The 15,417-nt window shown below is 43.6% G+C and overlaps 1 protein-coding gene across 2 annotated transcripts in view; it reads left to right on the top strand.

Moving 5' to 3' along the window:
- Positions 1-15,417, top strand: part of ANAPC5 (anaphase promoting complex subunit 5) — a 272,988-nt gene that overhangs the window by 79,348 nt on the left and 178,223 nt on the right. Inside the window, exon 1 of one of the 2 annotated variants that reach the window (XM_063964425.1) lies at positions 835-1,167. The exons of the other annotated variant lie outside the window; for it this stretch is intronic. Coding sequence (XP_063820495.1) covers positions 967-1,167 — 201 coding nt within the window. The 5' untranslated portion in view covers positions 835-966. Of the gene's footprint in view, positions 1-834; positions 1,168-15,417 lie in introns of those variants that run through there. 2 annotated transcript variants of the gene reach the window in all.

Raw genomic sequence — 15,417 nt, 5'->3', positions numbered from 1 at the left:
CTCCTCCCCCTGACGTAAAAAGGTCCCTTAGGCCACTTGAATATAGCATCTACCATAGGAAAAGGGTAGATGCTAGAATCAAGTGGGCTAAGGGACCTTTTCCGTCTGGGGGAGGAGTCACAACACAAGGGGGAGGGGCTAGGCCAGCGGGATAGTTCCTCTACTATCCACGCCACCAACTATTACCTTTAGTAATCAGGTGGCGAGCGAAGCGGAGCGAGCGACCGAGCCCGAAGCGTGGCGAGCGAAGCGAGCCCTTGAGGGTAATTTTCGGGTACCCTGTTCGCCCGTAGCTCCTCCCCCTGGTGACGTGTCTCCTCCCCAAGATACGTCAGAAGGTCTCTTCTCCCACTCCGAAATAGAATCAACCATAGGAAAAGGGGCATGGTCACGCCCCCTTTTAAATTTGTACCGATTTTTATCTATAAAATGTTGGAGGGTATGAAGAAGGTGGAAGATACATTTTAAGCGGAATCTGATTGGTTGCTATGGGCTAGACCTCAACTTCTAAAAACCCGCATTTTAGTAAATATAACCCTTATCATAAATCATAAATCTTATCATAAATGAGATTACTTTAGAGGAGCAAAAGTGCAGGAAAAAACAATTTCTGAACTCTTAAGTTTATATGAAGTACTTGCTAAGGGTACAAAACTGCTAATACATATTTACCTCAAATAAACATTATGATATAGACTAGCAATGTAACGCTTTTCTCCAATAATATTGGAAAAAATCGTTCTCCTCATACGTCTCGCGTATTTTTATAAACAGCAGCACTTCCACACCACGTGCGGAACGTTGATTCTGCGGTATATGTTTACGGGGGAATGCTTCGGCCAAGGCACGTCATTCATGCTGTTGTTCTCATTGGCTGGTCAGTCGCACGTTGCTGTGAACTGAAGCCGCACGTACTGTGGGCAGGAGAAGGTGCGCTGCCGGTTATATGTGTCCCCCTTGTTGGAAATGGCAAGTGTTCATGAGAGCTTGTATTTTAACCCTATGATGACCAATGGGGTGGTGCACGCTAACGTGTTCGGCATAAAGGACTGGGTCACCCCGTACAAGATCTCCGTGCTGGTGCTGCTGAGCGAGATGACTAAGAACTTCGAAATTACGGTGGTGGAAAAGAGGCGCCTGAACAAGCAGATCCTGCCGCTGCTCCAGGTGATTGAGACAGTGCTGCTGCTATGTAAATATATATATATATATATATATATATATATATATATATATACTGTTGTACTCACTGCACCAGGTGACTGACACACTGCATAATGTGTATGGGAGGTGCCCACTGCTCCAGGTGACTGACGCACTGCATGCTGTGTATAGGTTGTGCCCACTGCTCCAGGTGACTGGCATGCTGTATGTAGATTGCACTCACTGCTCTAGGTAGGTGACTGACTCGCTGCATGATGTGTATAGGTTGTGCCCAGTGCTCCAGGTGACTGGCACACTACATGCTGTGTATAGGATGTGCTGCTCCAGGTGACTGACGCACTGTATGCTGTGTATCGATTGCACTCTCTGCTCTAGGTAGGTGAATGACTGACTCACTGCATGCTGTGTGTAGGTTGTGCCCAGTGCTCCAGGTGACTGGCAAACTGCATGCTCTGTATAGGATGTGCCCACTGTCCCAGGTGACTGACACACTACATGCTGTGTATAGGATGTGTTTCTGCAGGTGACTGACACACTACATGCTGTGTATAGATTGCACTCACTGCTCTAGGTAGGTGACTGACTCACTCACTGCATGATGTGTATAGGTTGTGCCCACTGCTCCAGGTGACTGACTCACTGCACACTGTGTATACTGTAGATTGCACTCGCTGCTCTAGGTAGGTGACTGACACACTGCATGCTGTGTTTAGGTTGTGCCCACTGCTCCAGATGCACTGCATGCTGTATATAGGATGTGCTGCTCCAGGTGACTGACAGACTACATGCTGTGTATGAGATGTGCCCACTGCTCCAGGTGACTGACGCACTGCATGCTGTGTATCGATTGCACTCTCTGCTCTAGGTAGGTGAATGACTGACTGACTGACTCACTGCATGCTGTGTGTAGGTTGTGCCCAGTGCTCCAGGTGACTGGCAAACTGCATGCTCTGTATAGGATGTGCCCACTGTCCCAGGTGACTGACACACTACATGCTGTGTATAGGATGTGTTTCTGCAGGTGACTGACACACTACATGCTGTGTATAGATTGCACTCACTGCTTTAGGTAGGTGACTGACTGACTGCATGATGTGTATAGGTTGTGCCCAGTGCTCCAGTTGACTGACTAACTCACAGCACACTGTATACAGCACACTTGTATACTTTTTACAAGTTGAAGAACTTTTGGAATTAGAGGAAGTGGATTGAACTCCCACGGTGTTTCTAGTGCGTCCACCGCCACTGCCTGTGGGTCCCTTGACCTGGAACAGTACCTCCGCAGCTTCTTGTTGAGGCGGGAAGCCATCATGTCTATGTGAGGAACCCCCCCCCCCCCCCCCCACCAACTGGGTACCTCCTTGAACACCTCCGGGTGGAGGCCCCACTCTCCTGGATTAAGATCGTGTCTGCTGAGGAAGTCTGCTTCCCAGTTGTCTACTCCCGGAATGAAGATTGCTGACATCGCTACAGCGTGCCTTTCTGCCCAGAGGAGGATTCTTGACACCTCTGACATTGCAGCCCTGCTCTTCGTTCCGCCTTGGCTGTTTATGTAGGCCACTGGGGTCACGTTGTCCGACTGAACCTGAACAGCCCGATCCTGTAGAAGTTGTGCTGCTTGAAGAAGGCCATTGTATACAGCTCTTATTTCCAGGATATTTATCGTAAGAAGGGACTCCTGACTTGACCACCTTCATTGGAAGGTCTCCCCTTGAGCGACTGCTCCCCAACCTCTTAGACTTGCATCCATGGTTAGAAGGATCCAGTCCTGAACTCCGAACCTTCGGCCCTCCAGAAGGTGTGGTAGTTGTAGCCACCAGAGGAGCGAAATCCTGGCTTTCGGTGACAGATGTATCCTCTGGTGCATGTGTAGGTAAGATCCCAACCACTGGACCAAGAGATCCAGCTGAAAGGATTGAGCATGAAACCTTCCACACTGCAGAGCCTCGTAGGAGGCAACCATCTTCCCCAGAAGGCGAATGTACTGATGAACCGATACCCGGGCAGGCTTCAAGACATCCTGGACCATAGTTTGAATCACCAACGCTTTCTCCACCGGTAGAAACACCCTCTGCACCTCCGTGTTGAGGATCATCCCCAGGAAGGACAGCCTCCTTGTCGGCTCCAGATGAAACTTTGGAAGGTTCAGGATCCAACCGTGCTCCCTGAGCAGATGGGTCGTGAGACCAATGGATCTTAATAACTTTTCCCTGGACGATTCCTTGATCAGCAGATCGTCCAGATATGAATTATGTTCACCCCCTGCTTGCGGAGGAGAACCATCATCTCTGCCATCACCTTGGTGAAGTCTCTCGGTGCCGTGGAGAGACCGAACGGCAGTGCATCATCAAACTGATGGTGATCGTCTAACAGTGCAAACCTGAGTTAGGCCTGATTCGGCGACCAAATGGGAATGTGGAGGTACGCATCCTTGATGTCCAAAGATTTCAAGTTCAGAATTGGCCTTACCAAACCATCCGGCTTTGGTACCACAAAAAGGTTCGAATAGTAACCTTTGTCCAACTGATGAGGTGGAACTGGAACAATGACCTTGGACACTACCAATTTCCGGATAGCGTCCAGTAGAATAGCTCTGTCTGCTGGCAAGCCTGATTTGAAGAAACGGTGAGGTAGGAGAGTTTGAAATTCCAGCCTGTACCCCCTGGACACAATATCCTGTATCCACGGGTCCAGGCCAGACGACACCCAGACGTGGCTGAAATGCCGGAGTCTCGCTCTCACCTAACCTACCTCCAGATTGTGCGGTCCACTGTCATGCTGAGGACTTTGAGGTACCAGAAGCAGTCTTCTGGTCCTGGGAACCTGTGTGCGCAGGCTTTTTGGATTTGGTACGACCACCTCTAAAGAAGGTGTGAGAGGGATTGTTCTTTCTAGGCCTAGCGGGCCGAAAGGACTGACATGTTGGGAGTAAAGGGCTTCTTCGTAGCTGGTGCAGCTGTGGGGAGAAAAGGAGACTTACCCGCGGTAGCCGTGGCAATCCACGGATCCAGCGCCTCCCCAAACAGAGCCTGACCTGGGTAGGCTCTCCACTTTTTCTGGATTCCGCGTCCGCAGACCATTGGCGCAGCCAGAGACCCCTGCGAGCCGAGACGGACATGGAGGAGATCCCCGCAGCCATGGAACCCAGATCCTTAATGGATTCTACCAGGAACAACACAGGACAGAAAAAGATTGTCTCTTTTGTTGGCGCACTTAGAAAAGAAGAAAAGATTTTACATTTATTCTTGTTATAAACATATCATATTAAAATCTAACTTTTATTAATACTAACTTAAAAATTATTTGCAATTGAGAAACATAAATGAGAAAAAATTGTTTTGTGTATTCGTGTAAATTTTGTGAATAAATTCAATAGTGTAAACAAAATAAAAACTGATTCACTGTGCCTGAATTTTCTGCTTCATTTATTATATCATAAGTTTTCAATTAGAGAGCAATGGATGTAGCACAATAACTGTATGTAGGGTTGGGTAGCATGGACTTCTCACATAGGTGGCAAGAAAAGGTATCTAGGGTCCCAAAATAGTGAATGATGTAAAGATAAATTAATAAATATTTTTAAAGGACACACTGGGAAAATCCTGCATCCATCTTTAGTTCCCTTATTTATTGTAATTGTTGCCACTAGTATTGTGGTTATCTGGACCAGTTGCTGTTAACTACTACAAACGGCTACTGGTATTCCCCGTATCCAGATTCCCAGTGAGTACTACAATAGCTATTATATCCGGAATGCGGTCTGGGCACGTAATGGCTATATTGCCTGTCCCCTAATATAGTTAGCAGCTAAATCCCAGGAATTGTTAGTATTCGGGGTTAAAAAAGGTTTACCCCCATTGCAGTCCTTAGTAGATTCATTATCAATCATACAGGTTTGTATGAAAAATTACAGACAGTTCTCTATCTTTAACCGGCCATTGTATGTATAGACTATGCTTGATAATTACCACTGTTTATAACAGTCCATTAATGGGACCCCGATATGTAGGTTCAGAAATACGAGCTCCGTGTCTAATACCCCCTAATGTGATCGCAATTAAATATATTCAAAGGTTAACGGGATATACCCCCCTTGCAGTCCATTTAGGTATAAGTAGAAGTTATAAACAGTTCCCTGTTTCACCATGCGATGTAAATATACTTTGTTTGTTAATTGCCACTGCACTTATGTTTATTAGCTATTAGCTAGTGGTATTGTGGTTATCTGGACCAGTTGCTGTTAACTACTACAAACGGCTACTGGTATTCCCCGTATCCAGATTCCCCGTGAGTACTACAATAGCTATTATATCTGGAATGCGGTCTGGGCACGTAATGGCTATATTGCCTGTCCCCTAATATAGTTAGCAGCTAAATCCCAGAAATTGTTAGTATTCGGGGTTAAAAAAGGTTTACCCCCATTGCAGTCCTTAGTAGATTCATTATCAATCATACGGGTTTGTATGAAAAATTACAGACAGTTCTCTATCTTTAACCAGCCATTGTATGTATAGACTATGCTTGATAATTACCACTGTGCTTATAACAGTCCATTAATGGGACCCCGATATGTAGGTTCAGAAATACGAGCTCCGTGTCTAATACCCCCTAATGTGATCGCAGTTAAATATATTCAAAGGTTAACGGGATATACCCCCCCTTGTTTTTTTTGCAGTCCATTTAGGTATAAGTAGAAGTTATAAACAGTTCCCTGTCTCACCATGCGATGTAAATATAATGTTGTTTATTAATTGCCACTGCACTCATGTTCATTAGCTAGTGGAACCTAAATGTATAACTTCAAGAATTGCGAGCTCCGTATCTATTGGAAGCAACAGTGGTAATAGATTTGCAAAGTAGACCTATTAGTTTTTTGCTAAAGAGGCACCCCGGATTGTTATGTTAGTCTGATACGTGTGACTTTATTATAGCAACTTGCACAGCCCTGACCAATAGATATAATTATACTGCAGGTCTGTGTATGCCGTTAATTAAGAATCAGCGCATAACGTGCCCCGTGTGTACAGCAGATGTTTAGATTAAATCATATCCATATCATGCCGTGCCCTAATGATGTTAATAGGTAGAGGTTAAATTGAAATCATCTTGCACGTGTCTCAATCTTAATAAATAAATACTAATTGGTATTGGCAGGTAGAATATGCTACTTCATTAATATTTAATGAACATAAAAAGAACGATTCGTGTCACACAAATGTACCTAGATGCAAGTCCTAAGGGTTGCCTGTGGTCCGTTACCACTTATTCACATTTAAGGTGGCCATCCACTACTCAGACTTGTCTGAACTGCAGATAGCATCAGATTTCTCTTGAACTCTCCCGGGAGCGTCCCGGGAATCGGATCGGACCCTGGCTTTAATTTTCATTACATTCACTTCAGATATATCTGATGCAATATATAATGTGCCAGATTGCATCAGATATATCTGATGCACACATGCTACATGTGATTGATCTGATGCTGCTGCTGCTGCCGCTGTTCCCCCTCTTGGTGGGTGGGAGTGGTCAGGGAGATGCCAGTCAAGTGACGCTTCAGATGAATCTGATCAGATACATCTGAAGTAAAAAAAACAATCCGATGTGCACCTGTTTTCTTCAGATTCAGATAAATAGTTGGGGCAGCCTCAGAGATCTGTAGTTCAGACATATCTGACAGGGGAGTGCGCATCGGATCGGAAGAGCCATCCAATGTGACACTTTTCTTCAGATATGACGGTCAGATGCATCGAAATCTGAAGAAAACTGCCCAAATCTGACTAGTGGATGGGGGCCTTAAGTATCTGAGAGTAATTGGTCCTCATCACTGGCTATATATCCTATCAATGTAATGGCTGCACTGCTCTGTGTAGTGGCTACACTGTTGCTACATTTATATGCTCCCTACATAACATTAAATCCTGCTATTCTCATCCATCTCTAATCTCTCATCTATCCTTTTTCTATTCATTCGAGCATTTTTTCACTGCACTGTGATCAGTATGAGCGGGCTTGTCAGCACCGCTCTGTAACGCCGACGTGCACGTTTCGCAATTGCTTTAACCAGGCAAACCCGATTGCCCATTCCAGAGTATTTTTAACAGAACGTCCCACCAATCCCTGATCTTAATCCCCACCACATGGTCAACTGACCGTCTTAGATTACAATGGACCGCATTCCTCGTTTGATTACAGTCCCGGTGGAACGCATAATTACTCGTCCCAAGTCACGTGATAGGTCTAAGCCAATCACGGACCAGTATTGACGTGATTCTTACAAACCCGTGTGAGTACATTGGAGCCTCATAGAAACTGAATTATTAAATTTTAATGTAGCTTCTCCTCACTCATGTGTAGCTTCTAATGTTGTTGTTATAGAAGGTGATTACAATGACAATAAAAAGAAAGATTGAGAGGAGACCCCTTCAGCCGTTCCCACTAACACACTATACGTATTTAAATGAAATAGAGCATATATAGTGTTAACAGAACTGAGATATACTGAATCTTAATACTTATGTTGTACCAGATTAAATGTTGAGTTTATATAGTGTTTAAATATGATATTTATATATGGCAAAATTATGTGGTCAATGAAAATAGAGAAAAAGTTATTATATATAATAGTGTGATGAGGAAAAGTGAATTTACTGTGAGATAAAAAAGATTAATAATAAAAGTGAGTATAGAATTTTTGGAAAGTGAAGCTGAAGTGTATATAGTGAGTGATCCTTAAAAAAAAAAAAAAGGAAAAAAGGGGGATTTGTACATTGAAATTAATAAAAAACATTGTGTGATGAACTAAGATGCTCAAAAACAAAGAAAAAATGTGAGAAACATCATTAGTGTCAAATGTGAAAAATTAATGAAAAACGTGTAGTGGTGGTCAAACTTATATGAGCATGCTGCAGCCAGTCTTTATCACTAGAAATCTGTGTAATATAATATTGGTGCTCTCCTCGAGTTCTATGTATATTATATAGGGGGATGTTTCCTCCTTTAATCATACATCTATATTGTTGGTATCCATTCAAAATTAGAGGAAATTGCCTATGGGAAACCTCTCCATCCCATCATTACTATAACTTAATTCGCTGTTGAAATAACTATTTCTAATTTTATTGTCAATTTTGCTACAGATGATCAAGATTATCCACTCTAAGTAAGGCTGGTCCTAAATTTGAGACAAGTTCAGGGAAAAGGGGGAATTCTTCTAGATGGTGAACATGGTGATATCAATTAAGGCTAGATCCAAAGAGGATTGGGAAAATGAACAATCCAAGCATCCATCTGAAAACACACAGATATAGCTTGATAGTTTGATGAATAAATCATCCATCAAAACACCAATGTAAAAATAAATAAATAAATAAGTAGGTTTATGAATCATTGAGGAAACCTTTGTAAAGAACAGAAAGTAACTGCACTGGAACAAAAGGGATGGCAGATTCGTCAAAATTCAAGAAAAAATCCCTTAAACATAACTGGCAATCATTTTATTGATTACACTATGATAAATTGATCATTGGACATGGTAGGTATCAGTGTTTGGGCCCTTTATATATACAGGTTGAGTATCCCTTATCCAAAATGCTTGGGACCAGAGGAATTTTGGATATCGGATTTTTCCGTATTTTGGAATAATTGCATACCATAATGAGATATCATGGTGATGGGACCTAAGTCTAAGCACAGAATGCATTTATGTTACAAATACACCTTATACACCCAGCCTGATGGTAATTTTAGCCAATATTTTTTATAACTTTGTGCATTAAGCAAAGTGTGTGTATATTCACACAATTCATTTATGTTTCATATACACCTTATGCACACAGCCTGAAGGTCATTTAATACAATATTTTTAATAACTTTGAGTATTAAACAAAGTTTGTGTACAGTGAGCCATCAAAAAACAAAGGTTTCACTATCTCAGTCTCACTCAAAAAAGTCAGTATTTCGGAATATTCCGTATTTCGGAATATTTGGATATGGGATACTCAACCTGTGTATGTATATGTATGTATGTATGTATGTAGGTGTATATATATATATATATATATATATATATATATATATATATATATATATATATATATATATATATATATATATATATATATATACACACACAGAGTAAAAACCACAGCACTCACCGCACCAGAAGCAGGGCACAGCTATGCACTTACCACTCACAGGGTGGGGTGCATGTAACACTGCACTCTCCACCACAGAAGCGGGGTACACAGCTGTACTTACCACTCACAGGGCGGGGTGCATGTAGCCCATGACCACATCGCTCTAATAAATACAAACAGAGAACCCAGCACTCGCCAAAGTAAACTCACTTATCCTCAACAATTCAATAAATAAATGATGGGGGTTTAGTTGGTGGATTGGCCAATGCACGGAAGCCTGTATACCGATTCAAGGTACCCCACCTTCATACAGGTCCTACACTATCACAGAGTCTCAAAACCTGACTACCACACTGCTGCATCATCTGCCCGCTAGATGTAATGTGTACCTGCCACAGACTTATATGGCTTTTAAAGGCACACTAGTCACCTATTGCACTGGCTCAAAGATGATTGCTAAAAAAAAAACAGCTGGGACAGGTTCAGGATAATAAAGTCCACACAGGGGTGCATGAGAAAGCTATTGGCCACGGTTAATAAGAGCTAACCATAGATTAACCCCTTCATATACACACAGAGTAAAAACCACAGCACTCACCGCACCAGAAGCAGGGCACAGCTATGCACTTACCACTCACAGGGTGGGGTGCATGTAACACTGCACTCTCCACCACAGAAGCGGGGTACACAGCTGTACTTACCACTCACAGGGCGGGGTGCATGTAGCCCATGACCACATCGCTCTAATAAATACAAACAGAGAACCCAGCACTCGCCAAAGTAAACTCACTTATCCTCAACAATTCAATAAATAAATGATGGGGGTTTAGTTGGTGGATTGGCCAATGCACGGAAGCCTGTATACCGATTCAAGGTACCCCACCTTCATACAGGTCCTACACTATCACAGAGTCTCAAAACCTGACTACCACACTGCTGCATCATCTGCCCGCTAGATGTAATGTGTACCTGCCACAGACTTATATGGCTTTTAAAGGCACACTAGTCACCTATTGCACTGGCTCAAAGATGATTGCTAAAAAAAAACAGCTGGGACAGGTTCAGGATAATAAAGTCCACACAGGGGTGCATGAGAAAGCTATTGGCCACGGTTAATAAGAGCTAACCATAGATTAACCCCTTCATATACACACAGAGTAAAAACCACAGCACTCACCGCACCAGAAGCAGGGCACAGCTATGCACTTACCACTCACAGGGTGGGGTGCATGTAACACTGCACTCTCCACCACAGAAGCGGGGTACACAGCTGTACTTACCACTCACAGGGCGGGGTGCATGTAGCCCATGACCACATCGCTCTAATAAATACAAACAGAGAACCCAGCACTCGCCAAAGTAAACTCACTTATCCTCAACAATTCAATAAATAAATGATGGGGGTTTAGTTGGTGGATTGGCCAATGCACGGAAGCCTGTATACCGATTCAAGGTACCCCACCTTCATACAGGTCCTACACTATCACAGAGTCTCAAAACCTGACTACCACACTGCTGCATCATCTGCCCGCTAGATGTAATGTGTACCTGCCACAGACTTATATGGCTTTTAAAGGCACACTAGTCACCTATTGCACTGGCTCAAAGATGATTGCTAAAAAAAAAAAACAGCTGGGACAGGTTCAGGATAATAAAGTCCACACAGGGGTGCATGAGAAAGCTATTGGCCACGGTTAATAAGAGCTAACCATAGATTAACCCCTTCATATACACACAGAGTAAAAACCACAGCACTCACCGCACCAGAAGCAGGGCACAGCTATGCACTTACCACTCACAGGGTGGGGTGCATGTAACACTGCACTCTCCACCACAGAAGCGGGGTACACAGCTGTACTTACCACTCACAGGGCGGGGTGCATGTAGCCCATGACCACATCGCTCTAATAAATACAAACAGAGAACCCAGCACTCGCCAAAGTAAACTCACTTATCCTCAACAATTCAATAAATAAATGATGGGGGTTTAGTTGGTGGATTGGCCAATGCACGGAAGCCTGTATACCGATTCAAGGTACCCCACCTTCATACAGGTCCTACACTATCACAGAGTCTCAAAACCTGACTACCACACTGCTGCATCATCTGCCCGCTAGATTTCTCATGCACCCCTGTGTGGACTTTATTATCCTGAACCTGTCCCAGCTGTTTTTTTTTTTTTTTTTTAGCAATCATCTTTGAGCCAGTGCAATAGGTGACTAGTGTGCCTTTAAAAGCCATATAAGTCTGTGGCAGGTACACATTACATCTAGCGGGCAGATGATGCAGCAGTGTGGTAGTCAGGTTTTGAGACTCTGTGATAGTGTAGGACCTGTATGAAGGTGGGGTACCTTGAATCGGTATACAGGCTTCCGTGCATTGGCCAATCCACCAACTAAACCCCCATCATTTATTTATTGAATTGTTGAGGATAAGTGAGTTTACTTTGGCGAGTGCTGGGTTCTCTGTTTGTATTTATTAGAGCGATGTGGTCATGGGCTACATGCACCCCGCCCTGTGAGTGGTAAGTACAGCTGTGTACCCCGCTTCTGTGGTGGAGAGTGCAGTGTTACATGCACCCCACCCTGTGAGTGGTAAGTGCATAGCTGTGCCCTGCTTCTGGTGCGGTGAGTGCTGTGGTTTTTACTCTGTGTGTATATGAAGGGGTTAATCTATGGTTAGCTCTTATTAACCGTGGCCAATAGCTTTCTCATGCACCCCTGTGTGGACTTTATTATCCTGAACCTGTCCCAGCTGTTTTTTTAGCAATCATCTTTGAGCCAGTGCAATAGGTGACTAGTGTGCCTTTAAAAGCCATATAAGTCTGTGGCAGGTACACATTACATCTAGCGGGCAGATGATGCAGCAGTGTGGTAGTCAGGTTTTGAGACTCTGTGATAGTGTAGGACCTGTATGAAGGTGGGGTACCTTGAATCGGTATACAGGCTTCCGTGCATTGGCCAATCCACCAACTAAACCCCCATCATTTATTTATTGAATTGTTGAGGATAAGTGAGTTTACTTTGGCGAGTGCTGGGTTCTCTGTTTGTATTTATTAGAGCGATGTGGTCATGGGCTACATGCACCCCGCCCTGTGAGTGGTAAGTACAGCTGTGTACCCCGCTTCTGTGGTGGAGAGTGCAGTGTTACATGCACCCCACCCTGTGAGTGGTAAGTGCATAGCTGTGCCCTGCTTCTGGTGCGGTGAGTGCTGTGGTTTTTACTCTGTGTGTATATGAAGGGGTTAATCTATGGTTAGCTCTTATTAACCGTGGCCAATAGCTTTCTCATGCACCCCTGTGTGGACTTTATTATCCTGAACCTGTCCCAGCTGTTTTTTTTTTTAGCAATCATCTTTGAGCCAGTGCAATAGGTGACTAGTGTGCCTTTAAAAGCCATATAAGTCTGTGGCAGGTACACATTACATCTAGCGGGCAGATGATGCAGCAGTGTGGTAGTCAGGTTTTGAGACTCTGTGATAGTGTAGGACCTGTATGAAGGTGGGGTACCTTGAATCGGTATACAGGCTTCCGTGCATTGGCCAATCCACCAACTAAACCCCCATCATTTATTTATTGAATTGTTGAGGATAAGTGAGTTTACTTTGGCGAGTGCTGGGTTCTCTGTTTGTATATATATATATATATATATATATATATATATATATATATATATTTATTTTAGATCAGATAGAAAATGTCTACATATTGGCATATATAGAAATTATAGGACATATTGATTGGAATAAAATATGTCTAGTAGAGAAATCCTAAACCACTTGATGTTTATGTAGATTTTAATGCCCCTCTCAAAAAGAAGGGATAAATGTCCCTTATATGGGCATACACACCCAAAGTCAGAAAAAAGAGGAGGGGCTCTACATACAGAAAAAAGGGGGGGGGGGTTTGGGTTGGTTAGGGTGGGGTGGGAGTTTATTTGTCCCATATGATTTTTGCTGAACAGATTGCAGCCACGGTCAGATCACAAAAATGGCAAATAGCTGTTGCCTTCATTTAAACCATTCGGGTGTAAACTGTCCATCAGGAATATCATTTTACACTCAAATCTGAGCAGTTCTCCATCAATATCACCACCACGAATTCCTGTTTCAAAATGCTTCATGCCGAATGCTTGCAGGCCTTTCACGAGACCATCATGATACTTTAAAAAGTGACTCGCAAAAGAGATTTAAATTTAGCTTTATCCTGCCTTGCGTTTCTTATGGTACCCACATGCTCAAGCAATCTCACCTTGAGTTGTCTGATAGTTTTGCCTATGTATACCTTATTACAGGGGCATATTAATTTGTAAACTACCCCTGATGTGGTGCAGTCGATATGACGGCCAGAACGAACTACAATGATGCTTATGGCAGAAAATGGGATATAGAGAGCTGACCGCGGGTAACCCCACCGCTGACCGCAAGGTTCCCACCATTGAAACTAATGGAGGGAGCTGTGCGATGCGCTGTCTGCCAGCTCAGACGCGCAAAGCCAATCAGGAGAGTGCCACGAAGTGGCGCTTCCTGATTGGCTGAAGGGACCTTCTGTGACAGGAGTCACGGGGGGTCTCTGCATTCGGGGAAAAGGGTCCCATGTGTAAACATGGGACCACTTTCAGTCCGTGTGGTTCGGGTAAATGCGTTTTTTTGTTTTGCCAAGTACGTGGATTACAATAAAAGAACCGGACACTGGATCAGGTGAGTATAATTTTATTTTCAGGTACCCCGGACGTCGACATTGGAGACGTGGCCAGAGTCGGCGTGTCAACATAGGTAAGTATGTGTGTCGGCATGTATGTAATAAAGTTATACTTTCACAGTGTCTGTCCTGTTTTTATTTGGGTATTTGTTTTTGCAGTAGAACTACAGGTACCAGCGGGCCCGTTTCCCCCCCGCATGCTCGTACTTGTGGTTCTCCAAGTACCGGCTTGCGGGGGAGGCTTGCTGGGACTTGTAGTTCTTCTGCTAAAAACAATAGACTTGTTGAAAATGTAAGAATATCAGCCCCCCCATCCGCAGCCCATGGATGGGGGGGGGACAGCCTCGGGCTTCACCCCTGGCCTTTGGGTGGCTGGGGGGGACACACCCCTTGATTGAAGGGGTCCCCACTCCTCCAGGGTACCCCGGCCAGGGGTGACTAGTTGGGTATTTAATGCCACGGCCGCAGGGAGCGGTATAAAAGTGTCCCCCGGCTGTGGCATTATCTGTCCAGCTAGTGGAGCCCGTTGCTGGTACAAAAAATACGGGGGACCCCTACTCTTTTTGTCCCCCGTATTTTTTGCACCAGGACCAGGCGCAGAGCCCGGTGCTGGTTGTTAAAATACGGGGGATCCCCTGTCATTTTTTCCCCCCATATTTTGGCAACCAGGACCGGCTCAAAGAGCCCGAGGCTGGTTATGCTTAGGAGGGGGGACCCCACGCATTTTTTTTTCTGATTTTTACCTCATTCCATAAAAAAAAAAAAATATATATATATATATATTTTTTTTTTTTAAAATATATAAATAATATTTGTGCCTCCTAAATAGACAAACCAAGTACCTAATCCCTTCTAATATAAATAGATATGCTATTACCAATAAAAAAAAAACCATGTTTTAAATTTTTTTTAATAGATTCCGCCAGCAAAGTGTGGCGGATTGAAAATGACGAATTTACTGTCTAAAAGCACTGTTGTCGAATTTACAATCTTCAATTGAATATACTTTTGTCGAAATGCCGCATTTGTACCATTGCAGAAATGTCGAATTTGACAAATGTCGAATTTCAAAAAGTCGAATTTGGAATGGCGTTGGCGTTTTTTTTGACGAAAAGTACTGAATTGCATTGTCGATTTTTTTTTTTTTTTTTTTTTTTTTTGTGAAAATGTCCCGTTTTTCGACATTTTCGGGAATTCGACCGCAATTGCATATACCCCTATGACTTGATACCTTTGCCTCTCGGGACGCTGAATTCGGGCGAAGAATTCTCCTGTCTAATCAGGAGTGTCCCCACCACTTAATTGCTTTGGGACATCCCTATGTATCCTGTGGACCCTGCAGGAGAAATATACGTTATGGTAAGAACTTACCGTTGATAACGGTATTTCTCCTAAGTCAACAGGTTCCACAGGGATCC

This window comes from Pseudophryne corroboree, chromosome 1 (genome assembly GCF_028390025.1).
Source record: "Pseudophryne corroboree isolate aPseCor3 chromosome 1, aPseCor3.hap2, whole genome shotgun sequence".
Taxonomy (NCBI): domain Eukaryota; kingdom Metazoa; phylum Chordata; class Amphibia; order Anura; family Myobatrachidae; genus Pseudophryne; species Pseudophryne corroboree.
Note: the sequence above shows the minus strand (reverse complement) of the source record. Positions and strands in the feature narration are given on the sequence as shown.